Raw genomic sequence first — 20255 nt, 5'->3', positions numbered from 1 at the left:
TAGGCGTGTACCAGCATACCCTGCTGTATTGTGTAATTCTTGTGATTACTTGAATATTAAACATTGTATAATGTAGCACTGTCTATGGAGTAGGTAAGAATTGATTTTTTTTAATCTGGGGAGTTTTGTGAATATTGTTTGTTATATCTGGATTTCAATCTCTGAAAAGTAGCTGTAAAACATGCCTGTGAAAAACTGAAATATATAAAACATACATGTTAACTGGCAATATCATTTATCTAGTGATATCTCCCTGCACACATCTTTCAGAGATCTGAAAGTATGTAGATAGTGTTGATTTTTTTTCTAAAGGTAAACTTGTTTTTACCAATTTGAAAATTCCATAAAATATATGTACAAACTAGATGGTCAAATTTCTTCACACATATCCACTTAAAATATTAAGATTATGTAATTTTTCCTCTTTCCATAATACAAACCACAAAATTGGTCTCATTACATTAAATTCAATGTTTATAAATGAATATGAAAAACCAGAAGCTTTTAAAATATTTGTTGTTTATTTTTAAAGTGGAAACAATATTTTCAAGGTGGTGCAGTAGAGATCATCACTTATTCTAGAAACAGGTATGAAAGTGTCAAGGAAAGATGGTTAACAGAAGATATAAGGAAAGCTACATCCTGGGGAGTTAGTGTATTACACTGTCTTGTGAAGATTCAGAATGTGGATCCCCTGCTACAGAGAACTAGGTCCCTCCTTCTTGTCCATCTTAGGACCTGGGCAGCATTTCTTCCATGTCTGCAACAACATAAGCAACAACAGCCCAAACAGCAGCAGCAACATTCATCTGCTTTGGATCCATGGCAGTCATGGTGTCTCCATGGGAATGATGGAAAAAGAAATATTTGTACAAGTCATCATGCAGACTGGCTCCTGTGGAGAAGAGAGAGAATTCTGACGAGCTGTTCAGAAACCATTGGTGCCCTCCCACATCTGTTAGCCTTTTCTCCCCACTAATAGAAGTGGCAGAGAAGAAACAAATACCTATATGATATTACCATGGCTAGTAAGATTTGTCTGGCTGTGAGAGACTTCCAGGAATGCCTTAACTTTGATGACAAAACCTGGGAAAGAGCCTAACAGCAGGTTAAGAGTACAATAAGAATGAGAGCTTCAAGAATCAAAAAGTCCAAGTTTCAGCCTCAAATTAGAGCCTGGAGAAACAGCCTCTCCAATTTATCCTTCAACACCTGCTTGGACTGTCTTACGAAGGAGTAGCTGCAGCTCAGGAGCAGTCCAGCAGATTGATTGTTTTATTGTGGAATTCACAACATACAGAGAAGACTGCAGAGAGCTTACATGTGCATGTCTTAGCTGATGCTATGAAGAGGATGTGTCTATCATTCAATGCAAGGCAGCAGTTTCCAGCACATGAGAAAGCCATGCCTTCACCGGTTCTGTTTTACCTGCCAAGGACTCATGGCTTGCTCATGCTCTGATCACTTCTTGTGTCTTGGTAGTTTTATCTCAAACATGCATGCACACACACATACTCATTCACAAGAATGCACATACACTACCCCCATCCCCACCCCCACAAAAAAACAAAATACAACGCATAGAAAACCTCTCCTCATGGAAGCTGTAGTATGTCACTGTGTGTCCCAGTTTACTCTTCTGGTGCACACATCTTGATTTGCAAATGTCTATTGCAATGAGTTAGTGGTCTAGTTTCAGGTTACTACTCAGCATCTGGCAGAACTGTTTCTCTTTCCCTTTCTTCTCCACTCCCCTCTTATCTTCTTTCCTCCCCTTTCTTCTCTTCCAAGTTGTGTGTTGATTATTCTTAAACATCTGATCTCCAGATAAACGTCAGAATTACTTTAATTGTCTAGATTATTCTTGTATATTTTCCAGCATTATATAAATTTGCATATTAATTTGAAGAAGATATGTATACGTATCTATTTTGTGGGCTTTTTGTTGTTGTTGTTCATGAAAATGGACTGATGGTTTGCTTTTATTTGAGGTTTTGTAACCGTTTAAAATTCATAGTACCAGAGGTGAAGAGAATGCTTAAAGTTAAGTGCACTTAACTGGCAGCTCTTCCAGAGAACCTATGTTTGAGCTCCAGCTCATGGTGGCTCACAACTGTCTGTGTCCCCAGTTTCAGGGACTCTAGTATCCAATTATGGTTTCTGAAGGCAGCAAAAACACACATAGTATAGAGACATGCATGCAACACATTCATACACATAAAACATGGGAATACCATATTATGAATTTATTTTAACAGTCTTTTTATACCTTTTGGTGGTGTTATAAAACATTTGTAGGCCTGGAGCTGACCTGGTGCTAGAGTACCCAGCCCCCACTGGGAGAAAACTGGTCCCCCCAGAAGTGCTGAAATACCTGAGAGTACAAGTAAGACCACCACTTCTGCTCATAGAGCCCTCAGGACATTGGGACTGAGGAGCCATCTGGGACAGGATCCTTCTGGTTTCCATCTGCACCTGGAGCTGACCTGGTACCAGGGAACTCTGTGCCCAGACCCTACTGTGAGAGTGCTGGTCCAACAGTAGTGCCGAGACATAGGCATACAGGATGGTCGAACCACTGTCAGAATCAGCAAAACCAGGTAATACCAGAGATAAGTAGATGGGGGGGGGAGCCAAGTTCAAGAACCTAAGCAACAGAAACCAAGGCCACTTGACATCATTAGAACCCAGTTCCCCCACCACAGCAAGTCCTGGATACCCCAACATACCAGAAAAGCAAGATTCTGACTTAAGATCACAACTCATGATGATGTTAGAGAAGTTTAAGAAGGACATAAACAACTCCCATAAAGAAATACAGGACAACACAGGTAAAAGCCCTTAAAGATGAAACAACCAAACAGATAACGGAATGTACCAAAACCATTCAAGATGTAAAAATGGAAATAGAAACAATAAAGTAATCACAAAGGGAGACAAACATGAGATAGAAAACCTAGGAAAGGGATCAGGAGTCATAGATGCAAGCATCACCAACGTAATACAAGACATAAAGGAGAGACTCTCGGGCAGAAGTTACCATAGTAAATGTTGATAGAACAGTCAGAGAAAATGCAAAAATCAACAAGGACACATATTCCACCATGTTCATAGCAGTCATATTTATAATAGCCAGAAACTGGAAAGAACCCAGATGTTCTTCAACAGAAGAATTGACACAGAAAATGTGGTTCATTTACACAATGGAGCACTACTCAGCTATTAAAAACAATGATTGTATGAAATTCTTAGGTAAATGGATGTTACTAGAAAATATCATCCTGAATGAGGTAACCCAGTCACAAAAGAATACATATGGTATGTACTCACTGATAAGTGGATACTAGCTCCCAAAGCTAGGATTACCCAAGAAACAATTCACAGACCTTATGAAGCTCTAAAAGAAGGAGGACCAGAATGTGGATGCCTCAGTCCTTCTTAGAAGGAAGAACAAAATACTCCTGGGAGGAAATACAGGAGCAGGGAATGAAGAAAAGATCATTCAGAGACTGCCTCACCTGGGAATCCATCCCATATGCAGCCACGAAACCCAAGCACTATTGCTGATGCCAAGAAGTGCTTGCTGGCAGGAGCCTGGTATGGATGTCTACTCAGAGGCTTTGCCAGAGTCACAGTGATAAAAGTGAAGATGCTTGAAGCTAACCATTGGACTGATCACAGGGACCCCAATAGAGGAGCTAGAGAAAGGACTGAAGGAACTAAAAGGGTTTCCAACCTCATGGGAAGAACAACATTATTAACCAACCAACCCCCCTGCCCAGACTTTCCAGGGAGTAAAACACCAACCAATGATTATATATGGAGATACTCATGACTCCAGCTGCATATGCAGCAGAGGATGGCATTGTTTGGCATCAACGAGAGGAGAGGCCTTTGGTCCACTGAAGGCTCGTTTTCCCAGTGTAGGGGGAATGCCAAGGTGCTGAGGTGGGAGTGGGTGGTTCGGAGTGGGAGCATCTTCATGGAAGAAAAGGGAGGAGGATAGGAAATAAAATAACATTTCAAATGTTAATACAGAGAATATCAAACAAAAATAAATCCACATATGAGTCATAAGATGGAGTTTCTCTCTTGTCTATATTCTGGGTTAGCTTGCACAATAGATATGAATTCTCTTCTGGTTATTTTATAGAACGTTTATAAACTACCTATGTTTGATAATGTCTTTATGATAGAAATGTTAATTTTTCTCATGGATACTGAGATATTTATGTTTGATAATCTTTGGAAATTGGCTTCCTAGGAATGTGCGAGTTTTGACCAATCCTTAAATCAATCAATGAAGTGTTGTCAGTAATACCCTTTTGATAAGCTCATCCATTCTACAATGATGTCTCTTTTTTTGTATCTGACATAGCTTATCAGTGTTTCTTCTCTTGGCAGCAATTTGTCATTTTTGTTTGTCTTTCAAGGGAAAAGATACACATGTGGGATCTTTGGGTATTTGGGTATCTAGATTATAGAATATTTGGTATTCTATAGGTTTTCTTTCTGTGAATTTTTTTCTTATATTTAATCATTTTTCATGTCTCTTTGGTTTGTTTTCATACTTGAGCTAAACACTTGGTTTATTACTTTGAAAAGTTTCCTTGTCTCTGGCATACTCCCTAAGACTCCAGTCTTACCAACTTTGGTTAGAGTATCCGTGTCTGCTCAGTTTTAGATGCCTTTTAGTTTATAGGTTGCACATGTTATCAACTTATGTTTTAAATGAATATGGAGCTCCATTGTTTATCTTTTATTGTTAATTTTTAACATAGCTACCATGCAGTGTTTGCTACACAGGACAAATTCTTTGGATTTTGTTGTGACTTGCTTCATGGCCTACTGTCATGTCTGCTTTCAAAACTCTTCCATATGCATTGCTTGTAAAGAATGTATGTCTAGTCTGCTGGGCATGTCAGCAGACCAAATATTTTACTGTGTTCTTCAAACTTTAACTCTTTATTGACTTGTTATACATCTGACCTATAAGTATGGGAAGGTATGGCCAAAATTGTTTATCTGTGATTTTCAATATGCTTTCTAATGCAAAGATATTTTGTAGCTCCAGAAATATCTTTATTTCTTTATACTTCAAATCTATATATTTAAAGATAGGTTTTGAGGGATACATGAAATTTGGTCTTTCTGGTAGATTAAACTTTTATTGATTTTAGATGGTCCTCTTCATGTGTAGCAATGCTTCTGATATTTCACTTATGATAAAAATGCTAAGTGATGATTCAATGTCTTTCATGGTTACCGAGCTCTTTAGATTTTTGTGTTTCTCCTGTATTTAATCCAGCTCCTTCTATGGGTAAAATGCTCCAGCTGCTTCTTTATGCAGAACACTACACAGCTTGCCTTTCTCCTTCATTTTGCATCTCTTGTCCTTTATATTATGAGTGTTTTCAAACTGTGTCTTGGGAATATTTGAGTTGTAGTAGGAAACTATAATGCCCTTATGCCGACTATGGTTAATTTTTTAGTTAGATTTGCTTATACCACTTAAGGGTTAGCTCTTCTTTCCTTGTGATTTCTAGATTTCTTCCCTCCCCACTATCTCAAGCCCATATTTCATGTCCCCTTTTGGGTTAATTTCCCTCCACTCTGTTGGTTTGAAAGCTATCTACTTTGCTTCTGTTCAGTCTAGAGACTTTAGAAGTCATTGGTCACATATTTGTTTTAATGATTATGAAGAAAGTTAGCACCCGGGAGGATATATATATGCTTCATGTCTGTCCTAAACACCCATGCTGTTAGGGGATGCAGGGAAAGGCTAGCCCCGTCTTCCCATTGCTGATTCTTACCTTGTATTGTTACTGCCTCCAGACAATAATTGCTTTAACCAATAAGGTTTTGGAGAAATAGAATGGCCATGAAATTAGGACAGCAATAGTGCCCTTCTTTTTCTTGCCCAAAAAGTTGGGTGTCACAACTGTTCCCGAGACCTCCATTGTCCAGGACTGATTTTCTCCATGATATACTAAGTTTTGAAAGTTTCAGTAAAAGATATATTCTATCTATTTTCCTAAACTCCTCACTCTGGAGTGAAGTTCAGGCTTTCCAGGGTAAAGTTAGCCATGGTTCCACTAAACTTAATACAGGCTATTGAGAAATGAGAAGCAGAGAAGAAAGCTCATTAACCCTCTGATGGTGAATGGCTCCTATGCCTACTGGTAAGTGTCAATTAACATGTGATGTTTGATAAGAGCTATCAAACTCTTCACCCGTGTTTAAGTGGTTTTTCTTCCCCGTGTAGTGATTTTCTTTCTAAATCAGTAAAACATGTTATCTGTTCACCAAGGAGTTTCAAAAGGGTGCGATCTCTCCACCTTCCAATGGGCAGCTGGAGCTGAGGTTCATAAGTGTTTTGAGGGTTCAATCCAATTCAACCGGGGAAATGTTTATTGAATCTCCATAACAGTCCAGTCAGTAGACAAAGACTTAAAACCTGACAGAAAGGTAGATGGAACTTCATTTCTGTTAGGCTGGAATCCCTGCTCATCCTCTGCACAAGCTGGGAAACCTGTCTGTCTTCTTTCCCCCAACCCCACTCATACAGGGAAAACTAATGGTCCTTAGAGTGCCCACCCAGGGGCTCAGATTTTGACCATGTATGGGCACCATGCCATAATTCTTTACCTAATCTCTATAAACCCCCTTATTTTAGCCCACCTGAGAGCTGCAACCTAATTACCCTGCCTCCTTTACCTACTTTTAATCTGGTCTGACATTGCCTATGAGGAATTGAAAATGCTTTTCAATTTCCACCATCGAAAACCTTATTCTGCGGTAGGGGAAGATGTGCTTGTGAGCTGTAACAGTGTCACAAATGAATGGCCAGTCCTTATGCTGTGTGCTCTCCTCACTTTCACCACCACCATTTGGTATAACTGTCTTTTACCATAACCTTGTAAGCCTCCCAGAGTCAGATATGTTGCATTAGATAATGATGATGATGAAATGGCACCATGATATGCTAACACTAGCTACTCTCTGGTCCCACGGTCTTGTTGCTTCCTTGGCTAGTCCCATGTAGAGACTACCTATCTTGCTGCTCTCTGGCTGTGGACTCTGCTCACATACCCAGCATCTGCCCCCTGTGGCTATAGTCACAATTCCCAGTAACCCGGAAAAAATCAAAACTCTTGAAGCTTGTAATTTATCGATCATATTTATAAGAATAAATTCTCAGCCCAGAAAACATCCACACAATAAACTTAGAGCCAATTGATGTGGATATAAACTGCTCACCTAGATAAGACAAATAGTCCTATAATTATCCATCCCTTATAAAATATTCATAGCTACCAGTGGCTTTTTAAAGCGACAGGTGTCTGAGTTGTTCTTCTCTCATCTCTCGTGTCTCTGAAAAATTCCCAGCCTGTCCTCCTTTTCTACTGTCCAATCACAGGTCTTGTCTGTCACCAACTCTCACCTGCTTACAGACAGCAATCTACTGTTTTGATACCCACTGTGCTGCCAATGTCTATGATATATCCCCCAAATACAAGTTGGAAATATATTTACTTACTGAATGAATTGGAGCTAGTTTTATGAGTAGGACGTGTAGGGTCCTTATAGGAAAGTATGGGACTTAGTTGGCAACTTGAAGAATTTACTGAAGAGATGACTTATACAGAATTATTAGTGGTAAATAAATTCAATAAAGGGTAAAACAAGCCAGGACCAGCCACAGTGGAGAGCCATTGCCTACCTTAGGCTTACAAGAGGAGAGAGGGTTGGGATAGGAAGGAATTAAAAGTTCCTGTTAGAACAAAAGTGAGAGGCTATGGTTGTTTAGAGGCCTGGACCTCAGTCTCTACCTGATGCCTCCCAAAACTCTTCCGGGTCTCCCTGAGCCAAATCCAACAACAATCAGAAGGCAATGGGATTTATTAGCACACCCCATAGTAGTTCATCCTTAGAGAGTCACTGCAAGTTACAGAAAGATGAGGGACATGTCCAGCATGAATCCTTAAGATTACAATAGAGAGCAGTGGTTACAGGTATTTTGGGTACATAGAATATGTGCACATTGTAATTTGAGAGACACGAGAAAAACTGGGTCAATAATTGACAGGTGAAATAAGAAACTGATAATGGTGAGTCCTAAACATGGGCTGGTATATTCACATAAGTACAGCCTTGGCAGCTATTGGCTGGAACATTAGGATAACTGTGGCTTCATCTCAGGGAGACCAGGAATGGGCAGATAACTCCAGAAATGAAAAGGTAAGGATCCAGCTGGAGTACAGTCTGATAGCAATCAGTTTCTAGAATTCTCACGGAAGAATGTTAGTGAAAATAACCACCCTTCCCTGTAAAAAGGGCAGGGCGCATTAAAAACCAGGAACTTTGTTACACCACAAGCCCATGGCATACCCAGAAAAGTCAAGTCTGCACATTTTCTCTGGTGATAGTATGGCTTCATAAAACGGTGACATTTTAGAATTGCTTAGTAGGGAGCACACACTTCCTAGATTTCAGACAGAACCAAGTGAATGTCAAAGTCACATACACACAAAAGGACAGAGTCAAGAAGTTCATAAAATGGATTGTATGGAGGATGGATTAGGATACAGCGAGGGACATTTAATCCGAGCAGAGTATGATCACTTGGAGCTGGTTTTATTCCATACAGGGCATCTTAAGCATATTGCAAGTTGGCTGGTAGAAAAGGGACTCAATTTCCCTTTTGGAAAAACAAAAGCAAGACATACTGGGATGTCCTTTACAGGCTTCCAAAATTACCTTTGTGTCTCTCACTGAAGGAACCTGGCTGCCGGATCGGTGATGTCTGACTGCCTTCCTTTAGAGCCTGTTACTTAAAGAAGGTATTTCCTCCTACATCATCTAGATTCCCATGACATTATGCAAAGTAAAAACAACCCAGAAACTTGCCTATCTCCACCAAGGAGCTTTTAAAAGGCCCATTGACAGTCCCGGAGCTTTGTCCCTGTAATTCCACTGAGACACTTTATCACTGACAGCCACTGATCTAAAGAACCAGCCTAGAGGGAGCTCCTGCATTTCAATTTCAGAGAATGGTGGGTGAATGCTAGCTAAACTGAAGGAGAATTGCATGGTGTCTTTTGACAGGTGTATGAGCTCTGAACAGGAAACCATCACGTTATCTTTAGAAATGGAAGGCTCCTAAGAGGAGTTTGCTCTGTGGAGAAACATTCTCCCCTGGAAACAAACTACAGCATTCTGAGAATTTTCACTGTTGGAGAATGTTTTCAAGGGAGATTTAGGATGTAAAGATGTCAGCCAAAGAGAGAGGAGACGCAGCTGATGGAACAGAGGGAGATAGGCCCAGATTCTAACTAAAAATCTTCTGTTTGACCTTTAAAGTCAAGGTCATTCCACTTCAGATTCAATCAGAAAATCAGGAATCAGCCAGTGTTCAAGATGCTGCTAAGGATTGGTAGGCTCTCAATTGAGTCTTTATTATGTCTGTTCTATACCCACAGAAGCTCCAATATATCCATAGCATCAATTAAATGCCACTCAGAGGATTTAAAGTCCTAATTTAATCAATCAAAATTCTGATGATTGTTTATAATGATGTCATGGTTGGACCATAAAATTTGTTTTATGTGACATTGCCTTGACCCTGATTTAAATTTTTCTTTCTCTTCCTCTGCCCCCTTCCCCCTTTTCCATACCCTTGAGTTATTTCTTGCAAACACTCATCTCACAAAAGTACTTCCCAGCTCTGAGCTTAGGTAATACCTTGTCTGTGACTATCATAGGAGATACATATTCTACTGAATACTGTTCACAGTGCATTGCAACCAAAAGACATACTGGTAATGTCCATGGTATGTGTACAAAACAAGAACAAGTACTTGCTGTGTTCTGAAGACATAGTCAGAGATTCCCTTCTTGGGTGTCATCCCTCCTACAAATGTAATCTATAGGCTTTCATAAAAAATTGAGAAATTTATGTTATGAGAACTTTTGGAAAGATAGATATTCAAGTCTGTTGTTTTACCAAATACATGGCTGTTGTGCTGTGTGAAGGCTGCACACAGGCAACCAGCTGTGGAAAATCCATTTCTCCTTTATAAGTAGATCTCATGCAGTCTGGAGCACATGATTGAATTGCAATGGAATGTATTACGGAGTTTCCCCTGATCATAATAATTATGAGGTTAGAGAAGAATGTTGTCTTCTTAATATATTTCCTACAAGGAAACAGTCTCCTTAGGGCATAAAGTGCTAAAAATACATTTAAAATTTAATTAAAATTATTTTTTCAGCCACATTACCATGTGAAAAAGCATTATGAAAACAATTAAGAAGTCAATTCATAGAATTTGCAGGCATTTAATCTCCTTTTTTCAAGGAGGCTGTTTAATCCCTATTAAATCTTATGAAAAATTAGAATCAGGAGTAGTTAATGAATAGCTTCCTAACCCATAGCTACTCAGAAGGGAAAACAAATCATAGGGGATGAAAAAAAAAAAAAAAAAGGAAACAAAATACAGGCTCAAGTAAGAAAGAAAAAGATCCTCAATTCAAATGTAATTAAAAGTATTACAGTTTGACTTTATAAACTTTTCACCTACCCCAGAACCTCCAAGCTTATATTCAAAGTTTCCAGGGTGTGCACAGGACAATTCTGAGCACATACTTGAGGTCAGCACTGAGACTCCTGGTGACCTCCAGGTCTGAGGGTGGCTGAACTGTGGGGCACTAAAACATCTCCCATAAAGTTGACGAAATGGATGGTAGCAATAGAACTAGTACTAAAAATCCTAGTAAGACTAACCAGTAATACACAAGGGTAGTTACAGAGCCATCCTATGAGGAAGTAAAAGGCCTTTTTTTCATCATTATTTACCCAGTGCTTCCTGTGTGCCTGGAGCTCTTTGGAAATTATTTTATTTAATTTTCTAAGTGACACACGAGCAACTCATCATCACAAAACAGCAGCAGATGGACAACAGCCTTGAGGCTTGTCTAACACCACAGAGTAGTAGCCAATAGAAATAGGATTCCGGTTTGGGTTTCTCTGATTTAAAAATCCTTACTGTCTACCTGATCTCACTGCCCTGTCTTGGGAGACGAGCTTTTTTCTAGATGGGAATTTGTCTGGTGTGACTCACTCTACTTGCTGCCCTGGTTCCCTCCCAGGGAGAGGGAGAGGGGAGGGGAAGAAAAAGTCATATACATGTGCTGGTTGTGATCTGATTCCCCCACACAAGGTTAGCAACTCAGCAGGGTTTGTTGGCATTGTTGCACAAACACTTGGGCTGGAGTCCTACTTTTGTAAGCCATTCTTAAATGTCAGATTATGGTCTTGGGAAGCTGGGTGATTGAGAGTAAAATGGACCAGTTACAAGAGAGAATCTAAGAACTCCTGATGAATGGTCCTCACTTCACCTGGCCAAGCTGATAGAGTTTTGAAAACTCAGCATTTATTACTAAACCCTTAAATATTTATTCTATAGGGAAAAGAGACCCAGTTTTTATAGAAGGATGCTTTACTGCCATTTTAATAATATCTACAAGGAGAAATCAAGGCTATAGCAAAAGAGAAAAGGGCTTTCTTTTTTTCTATTTAAGAACTAATAAAGTCAGGTGACTGTTTTTAAAAGGCGTGTTGCCATATAATCAAAGGGACTATGCGTTTTGTTTGTTTTGTAACTGAGTTTCAATCTGTAACCCATGCTGGTCTGGAACTTATGTATCCCAAGAAAAGAAGAGAAGCAGAAGTAACTTTTCTGAATGTTACAGGATAGATTGGAAGTGTTTAGAAGTAGAGTCAGTCTTGAGAAGTTGGCAAGCCCTTCCAATCATACAATCCATTTCTCTTAAGAGGCCCCAATAGAATGTGACTATATAGTTATACTGGATTACAAAGAAAGATGCAATCATTTTAAAGCATAAAGTAATTTTAGGGGGTGATGTAAATTTAGTTCTGAAGCTCCCCACAAGATGCCTCTGGGACAATTGAATTAGGTTCTGGAAGGACAAAGAGTCTAAGCCAAAATGAGCTTTTTACAGTCTTGGTGTCAAGGTCACAAGAAGCTGTTACATGAACAACAGGAGATAAATCTAATATCATTATTTATATTTGTGTGTATGTGCTCATATGATGTGTGCATGTAAGTGTTGATCCTTGCTTTTCATGATATTGTTTTCTCTGCATATGACAGGCTGACGCTTAGCTTCCTGGGATTCTTCTGTCTGACTTTCATCTTGCTGAAGGGGCAGTGGGATTTCAAATATGTTACCACTCCCAGCTTTTATATGGGTTCCTCAGATCTGAACTTAGTTCTTCATGTATGCATAAGCGCTTAACCAATTAATCCATCTCACCAGCCCTCATCATATGCAGGAGAATGATCAGGCTGTCCCATGGATAGTTTACAGGCAGCTCTAATAGTGAGAAAAACTGAGCTGATCTGGAAGCCTCCAGATTCTTCTTATTTTCTAGTTTTGCTTCTGTCTCAGTGCAGATTATCCTAAAGGAATATGTCTATGCTCTCGTGTAAGAGAGTTGGCTACAGAAAGATAAGCTACTTAGCTTAGTTTTAATCATGAATGGAGATAACAAATCCATCACTATAAACTATGGCTAAAATCTCCTAAATGCTTTCTACGATCCATGGCTTGTACTAATACTTACACGCATTATCTTATCAAGAATTCACAATGATTCTGTAATTATTATCCCTCCTTTTACAGAAGAGTAAACTCCAGCTTAAAGGTAATAATGATTATAAACAAAGAAGTCAGTCATAAGCTTTTGCTGACCTTCTCGCATTGAATTCATAGATCTTAAGTATAGAAATACAAAGGAAAGGCCAAGGGCCTTGGATGACAGTGAGAGATATATTAATCAGTGGGTATAATAGGTGATTAGAATTGGTTTAATACTATATCAGTTCAGCAGAATAATAGTAGTAGGCTGTTTCCTAGGTCCTATGACTTTTATAGTCATAGGTTCTTGACCCTGATAAAGATTCTGGAATAGGTTTCATCCTTTGTAGCAGGACTTCATTCAGAAAATAGTTGTTTACTTATTTGATATTTGTGACATTATTACACCAGTGAGCTTGTCTTGCTGGATTATTTTAGCTCATAAGGTTCATAGTGTAGTCACTGGTAGTGTGGATAACATCTTCCAGCACTAGAAACACTAGACAATGAGAATGAAGCTTCTATGTCAGGACCAGCTTCGTGTTCTATGACTCAAGCATGTGATGTCTTCAACAATAGGGTCTTACCATCAAGTTTTGAAAGGTAACCGATTCATTTAAAGGATATTCTTGACGAATCGGGACAAGAACACATAGCTGGGTACTTTCCATTTCAGTGAAGATGCAGAACACTTGCATCACTGCTAAAAGTTTCTCTTAATCTCTCTTTAGTTCAGACGTTCCTACTCCAGCCATGGGAAACCCCCCATGCGCTTCTCTTTAGTGATGATTGGAATTGCCTTTCTCAGGATGTCACATGAATGGAAAAAAACCATACTGCTGTTCTGGGTTTAGTGTTGTTGTTCAGCATGGAAATGAGAACCCATTCATATGTCTGCATCATCTGTGAATCCACATTGTTCTTCCTTTGTTTCTGTGAGGACTAACAGTGCAGTGAATACTTTCCTGTGTACCTGTGGGGTATGCGTGTATCTTCACTGTGACACATTTCCCAAACTAGTTTGCTAATTTTTGTTGAATTGTTTCTTTTAAATTATTTGAGGCATAAGTCTTTTCTTGGTGACTGTATTTTCTCATCTATAGTTTTTATTTTGAATGTAATCTTGCATCAAAAGAAACCTTTAAATTTTAATGAAATTTAACTTATCCATGTTTAAAGGCTAGTACTTATTCCTTCATTTTATTTACTCTTTTCATAATTGTTCTGGTTAATCAATACTGGTAGAACCTTCAGATAGATTTTTGAATCGGTTCACTTTGTTTCTTCTTTTGTGTGTGCATGTGTGTAGCATTCACATGTGGTATAGATGCACATGTATGATTTGGTATGTTCCCATGCATGTGTGTGCCTAGGCCAGAAGAGGATTTTGGGGTGTTCTTCTGAATCACTTCTACCTTACTTTTCTGAGACAGAACTTTTCACTGTACCTGGAGCTCGGCTGCTGGCCAGTCTTCCATCCTAGTCTTGAGAGTTGATTGGTGGGCTGTTCGGGTTTTCCACATCAAGCCATATTTTTGTTCTTGGTAAAAGGGTAAAAGGATAGTCACACTTGCCATGGCCTTCTGGCCTTAGAGCCAGAGTGGTGACACATGTAGATGCTATGAGGGCACTTTCTAAATGACAGTTCCCTTCTGCATCTTAGATTCACTGCCCAAACCAAAGAGATCTTTCTAGATTTTGAATGTGGCCAGATAATAGAACCTTAATTATGTGAGAACACAGTGTTACATATTTCCATCCGGAAACTGCTTTCCTCCCATCTCATTATTGAAATAAATTCACCTTCATGTCTATTTTATGTTTTTATTTCCCTTCTTTTATTAACTTGTATTTAAGTTATTATTGAGAGGAGGTGGGGAAAGAGGGAAAGAGATATTAGAATTGTGTATATGTCATAGCCTATGTGTGGAAGTTAGAGGACAATTTTTAGGAGTTATTATTTTGCTTCCAAACTGACTAGCAGGGTCTCTTGTTTTTACCATACATCGTACTACAGGCTGACTGCCCCATGAGTCTCCAGGTGGTTTTCTTGTCTCTACTTCCCATCTTGCAGAAGAATTGCAGTTAGGATCAACTACTGATTGGATAGGATAGTATATAGGATTATAGATGTATAGCCTTGGCACCTAGCTTTCTATATGGGCTCCAGGGATCAAACTCAGGGCTTCAGTTCTTCATAGCAAGAGCATTTACTCCATGAGCTCTATCACAGGAGCTTTTGGACACTGATACTAGAACCTTGCTACATGGCCCATGCTGGCCTGAAACTTTCAGTCCTATTGCCTCTGCTCCATAAATGCTAGAATGACCGGTGTATATTATTGCATCTGCCCCTTCCTCTCTTTTAGCAGACGTTTATTTCTCCCTAAGTTGTGGTTTATCTTTTTTTAACAACTTTATTTTACAAAACAAAGATGAATGTACAGATTTTAAGCATTTTTTGCATAAAATTATACAATACATTTTTGTCAGTACTTTTTTTTTTTTAAAGGTTTGATGGTGTGATAAAGATCCCACCAGTAACAATGAGCATAAAGTACATGTAAAACAAGATGCAACCTGGAAATAGTCAAAGTTTTCTTGGTGTGTAAAGATTATTTTTTATTTATTTATTTATTTTTTACAATGAGCAGACAGTACATGTAATACAGGGTACAACCCGGAATTTGTCAATGTGTTCTTGGTGGGTAAGGATTGAGCATGAATATTTTTTTTTGTTTTCTTTTTCTCTTGGACTTCATACAGTCTGTGAGTTGTTTCTGGGGCAGTCTGAGCCTCTGGGGTTAGCATCCCACTATCAGTCACTGCATATTATGTCTGTTCTTTTGTGACTGGGTTATCTCACTCAGGGTGATATTCTCTAGATGCAGCCATTTTCTTAAGAATTTGGTTAAGTCATTGTTTCTGGTGGCTGAGTAGTATTCCATTGTGTAAATGTAAGTTGTGGTTTATCTTATCTACGTTTTATTGTTTATAAATTATTTTTATTAGTTTCTCTAGAATTGATGGTATTCACTGTAAAGAGTAACAGACTTTGCCAGGTCTGCCCTTCATATATTTATGAATCTTTGAATAGTATATTTGCATCTTTTTCTTTCTTGTTCTTTGCAGTAGTAATCATATATTTTTATATTTATAAGCCTGATATGTATTAATCTTTTTGCTTTAAAGAGTGACATCCTTTCAAAAGATATTTTACAGGCCAGATGCCTTTAGACTTAGTGACTTATTTACCTTCTTATAAAGGCTTATTTTTAATATATAATTTTTTATTGGATGGCAGGTATCAGAAAATTGGTACCTTTTTTGAAGCTCTGTACTGTATCTGATACAGTTTTGTTTTGACTTGATACGCTTTCTTTAATTTTTCTTGCCATATGGGTTTTCTGATGAAGACTTTGATCATTAGGTTTGCTCACTGTGATAGTGGCTTTTAGTGCTCTCATTCCTACTTATAAATTCCAGTTGATTGATCTTTAAAAAAATCAATATTTACTCAATAAAATCATGTATATACTATGTAACATATAACTATATGACATAATATTCACATAAGCTTGTTAAAGAATTCTGTATTCCATCTATTTGGGATACTCATAAATACAAAGTAATATTAAGTTACTAGGGGCAGAAGAAAAGTCCTTTGACAAAATCTGCCTCTTAATACAAAGTATATTTTAAAAAATATCTTACAATTTAGGTTCATGCTTTAAAAGCATAGGTGTAGATCTAACAAGCAGATTTTTATTGACACTGTGCTCTAATGGCAACAGATTGCTGAAGGATCATGGGAGTAAACTTATTTGTAAATCAAAGGATCATTTTATAGAGAAAATGATAGCCACCTATCTGCCTATTTCATAAATCTGAAGTTGGAATGCAGCACCTGTCACTCAGCTGCAGGAGAGCTGGTAATGCTCAACGTTCTCCATGAATGCCTTGCGCAACTATTTTCAGTCGCACAAGAACTGCTCTTGGGAACACCTTTCCTTGATTTTGGAGCAGATTCTTGGTAAGGAGAAGATCCCATATTTAAATACATTGTGTAATGGTATTTTTGTCGATGCTGTTGTTGTTGGGTTTTAGCTATGCTTGTGTGTTCTTAAGCTGCCTGCATGAGTCTTGCAGTTATGAATCAAATATACATTCAAGTTTCAACACAGAGAAAAATTTTTGGTATTTGTTCTGCATTGAGAGTAGTCTTGTCTCATGCACCCAGGGCTCTTCTGTCTTGGACTGAAATGTCCAGCTGGATAATCTCAGAAAGATATTGGCAGGATCTGAAGTTCATGTCTTGTAAATGTTTAATGACAGTCTTCAGAGGATCAAGGGATGAAGAAGCAATTAAAACTCAAACTCCTGACTGGATACTGTGATTCAATCAGACTCTTATGTAGTAGTCTGACTCTTGATGAAGCACCACAGTGCATAAGTCTGTATGCCATCACCAATCTAAGTAATCTACCCCCCCACTGCTATAGAGGAGAGGGTGTATAACAGAATAGCACACGACTCATCGTTCTGAGTCATCTTACAGCATCGATCTGATAAATCAGACTTTGAATTTAAATAGTCTTTCCCTCAGAAAAAGATCAGTGCCCTTTGTTTCTTGTCTATTGTCACAACAACATTTGGGCAAGAGAAGAAGCTTTATTTTCTTACTTACATTCCCGTTAGGTACAGTTCAATCGAGAGTAAGACAGATAGGGAGAAAGGAAGGGGGTAGGGAGAGACATGAAATGTATGTGTGTGGGGGGAGGGTGTATGTACTATTTGCTTGGGATACTACAGTAAGACTTTGGCTTTGGACTATCAATCTTGGAGCCATTTTATTTGATCAGGGTCAGTAGACAATATATATTGTTAAAGGCAGAAACTAGATATTTTAAGTGTGCTTATACCCTCTTTGCTATAACCAACTACTCAGCTTTGTTAATAAGGCATGAAAACAATAATTTATACACACATATGTGAATGGATATGTATAACTGACTTTTAATGGAATTATATATGCTATGCATAGCATTATATATAATAAATACTCATGTTCATATTTTTGGCTTAAAAACAAACATTTAGGCCACCGATCATGGTTTATATCCCTGGTACTAGTTCATGGCCCATGAAAATTATACCTCCACATGATAGTATAACATAACATTTATTCATGTTTTGTGTATTGTCACTAAGTAATCAGAAGACTCCTAAGAGTGTCGTTAATGAATTTTTGAAAAATTTCTATATGAGGAAACCGAGAGGCAAACTTACTGGTCCAAGAAGAGGTGGTAATAAAGTATGAAAACATATGTTTTGTGACTTTTGTTCCTTCTCTGGTAGCTCTTTCCATTAAAAATTTGTACCTTTACTTCATTTTCACACTAGAGATCTTAGCAGTGGGAAGGCTGGTCTATACATTGATCTGTGAGACTCCAAGTCAGAGATGGAACGACCACCTCCTGGGTTCACATATGTCTTCTGACTCAGTACATTATTGTCTTTCAGAAGTAACACAGGTGGAACTACACAGATCATTGTAGTCCATTGTAGTTCACTGTTTCAGGATTCTACAGCGATGCTCTGCCCAGTAATCTTCTTCATGTAGCAAAATTATCCAGATAAACTGACAAGAAGGACTACTGGTTGCTTAGTGCCGTTAAGATAAGTAACTAGGAACCATGATCTCTTCTAACTCTTTCAGAAGATGGTATGCAACAGGGCCACCAAAGGGCTTAATTTCCTTGCAACTAAGAGGGCTTTTTTGGGGGAAGGGCACAGTATTCTGAGTACTAAAGTGAAAAGGGTCCCAGGCAACTGTGACTGTTCATATTAACTACTGATATGAATTGGATGAATTGATCATTCCTTATAACTATGCATCACTGGAGGTGATTCTCATTTGAAATGGGCATTAGGAGAATGGAGAAAGGGGTGGGGTGATAAACAAACACCAAGAGTGATTTCCAGCTCCCTTGAGACACTCAACTAATCACTATAGAAAACCAGACCCAGTTGTATAAAATAACTCTCTCTCTCTCTCTCTCTCTGTGTGTGTGTGTGTGTGTGACTAAAGGATAATATATATCAGTTTGGATGGTTAGTGGTATTTCTCCCGCTTACTGGCAAAATTGTATTATCCATCACTTAAAAAAACACATAACACAGGCATTTAACTCTGATCATAAGAGAGAGCACTTAAAAGGGCTGCACAGAAGCTGTGCTCTAGAGAGCACAGCACAAGCTATAGGTTCTTACCAATCTTAACATAGCAGTGATGGTTAGCATTGGGTGAGCAAGATAATGCTGACTTTTTACACTCAGCACTGAGACCAGTATCACCTCTTGAGAAATCCCTCGGACCTCCAGTCTCACCTGCCTTTGATGAAGACTGCAAGTTTGGGCTGCCTAGACACCTACCTGGATTTCCAAGGTTTGGGTGCATGCGTTTTTGTGGGTTCCGTTGGAAATCAAGCCCTCTGTAAGTGGATGGATTTAATCTGTCAAGGGACTTCACTTACACTACAGGTGAACTCCTCGTCCGGCAGAAAATTATAAATAGCACAAGGACCTGCATAGCTCAGCAACAGAATGACTGCTAAAGCATCACAGTGTTGACAACCACAAATGACCAAGTGATGTCTGAGAAAAGTGGTGCATAGAGTTTCCAACTTCTTAGAGACACTCCCTACTGAAGGCCTTATTATAATTTTCTTTTGCAGCTGGCGACTGTTTACTTAAGACCTTGGTTATGAAGATTCGGTTTAAATATACATCAGTGGATTCTGCTGCCATTACATGCTGGCCAAGCACAGTAATGAATCTTACTGGCTCTTCACAGTCTGAATCAGCATCCACAGCAGACATTCCCTCTTTGACTGGCAGGCAGCCTTGAGGAATTCAGACATCTAGCTAGCCCCTCTCCATTTCCTCCCAAACTACAGAGAAACTGTAGTTAAAACCCAGATGTCTCTATTTTTTCTCCTCTGGACTTTTTATTCTGCAAACTTTCTTCCATCAGCATTTTTTTTGTACATAATATTTCCCCATTTTGCAGCATATTTTTTGTTTTGCGTTTAAAATTCCCTCACAAATTTAAAAAGTCGATTGTATTGATGCTGTTTATTTTGTGTAAACCAGATTTTCCAGGTAGAAACTCCGTTTCCTTAGTGTGCAATGACAAAGCAGTGTAGATGTAAATTAACTAACGCTGAGATGGCAGACAGAAAGCCAGTCTATAGCACAGTGCCAGTGAGACTAGGAAGCAGGTGGTGTGGGTAGGCATATATACTACTTCTGTTTTTAATTGGATATTTTATTCATCTACATTTCAAATGTCATCGCCTTTCCCGGTTTCTCCTCTACAAACTCCCTACCCCCTCTCCTCTTAATCTCCCCAGTCCCCCCACCACCACTCCCACCTCACTGCCCTCTCCTCACACTGATGTCATATAAGGCCCCTTCAGCTCTTTCCGTCCTTCCCCTAACTCCTCTATTGGGGTCCCTGTGATCAGTTTGATGGTTGGCTTCCAGCATTCGAATCTGTATTGGTCAGGATCTGGCAGAGCTCCTCAGGA

General features: G+C 38.8%; 1 protein-coding gene across 1 annotated transcript in view; it reads right to left on the bottom strand.

The window, feature by feature from the left end:
* Positions 1–560: 560 nt before the first annotated feature.
* The window catches only part of CPQ (carboxypeptidase Q), a 382789-nt gene continuing 363094 nt past the window's right edge, over positions 561–20255 (bottom strand). Inside the window, exon 8 of the mRNA XM_080909480.1 lies at positions 561–895. Coding sequence (XP_080765606.1) covers positions 732–895 — 164 coding nt within the window. The 3' untranslated portion in view covers positions 561–731. The remainder of the gene's footprint in view (positions 896–20255) is intronic.

This window comes from Micromys minutus (genome assembly GCF_963924665.1).
Source record: "Micromys minutus genome assembly, chromosome: 33".
Classification (NCBI taxonomy): domain Eukaryota; kingdom Metazoa; phylum Chordata; class Mammalia; order Rodentia; family Muridae; genus Micromys; species Micromys minutus.
This window is presented reverse-complemented; position numbering and strand designations above follow the sequence as displayed.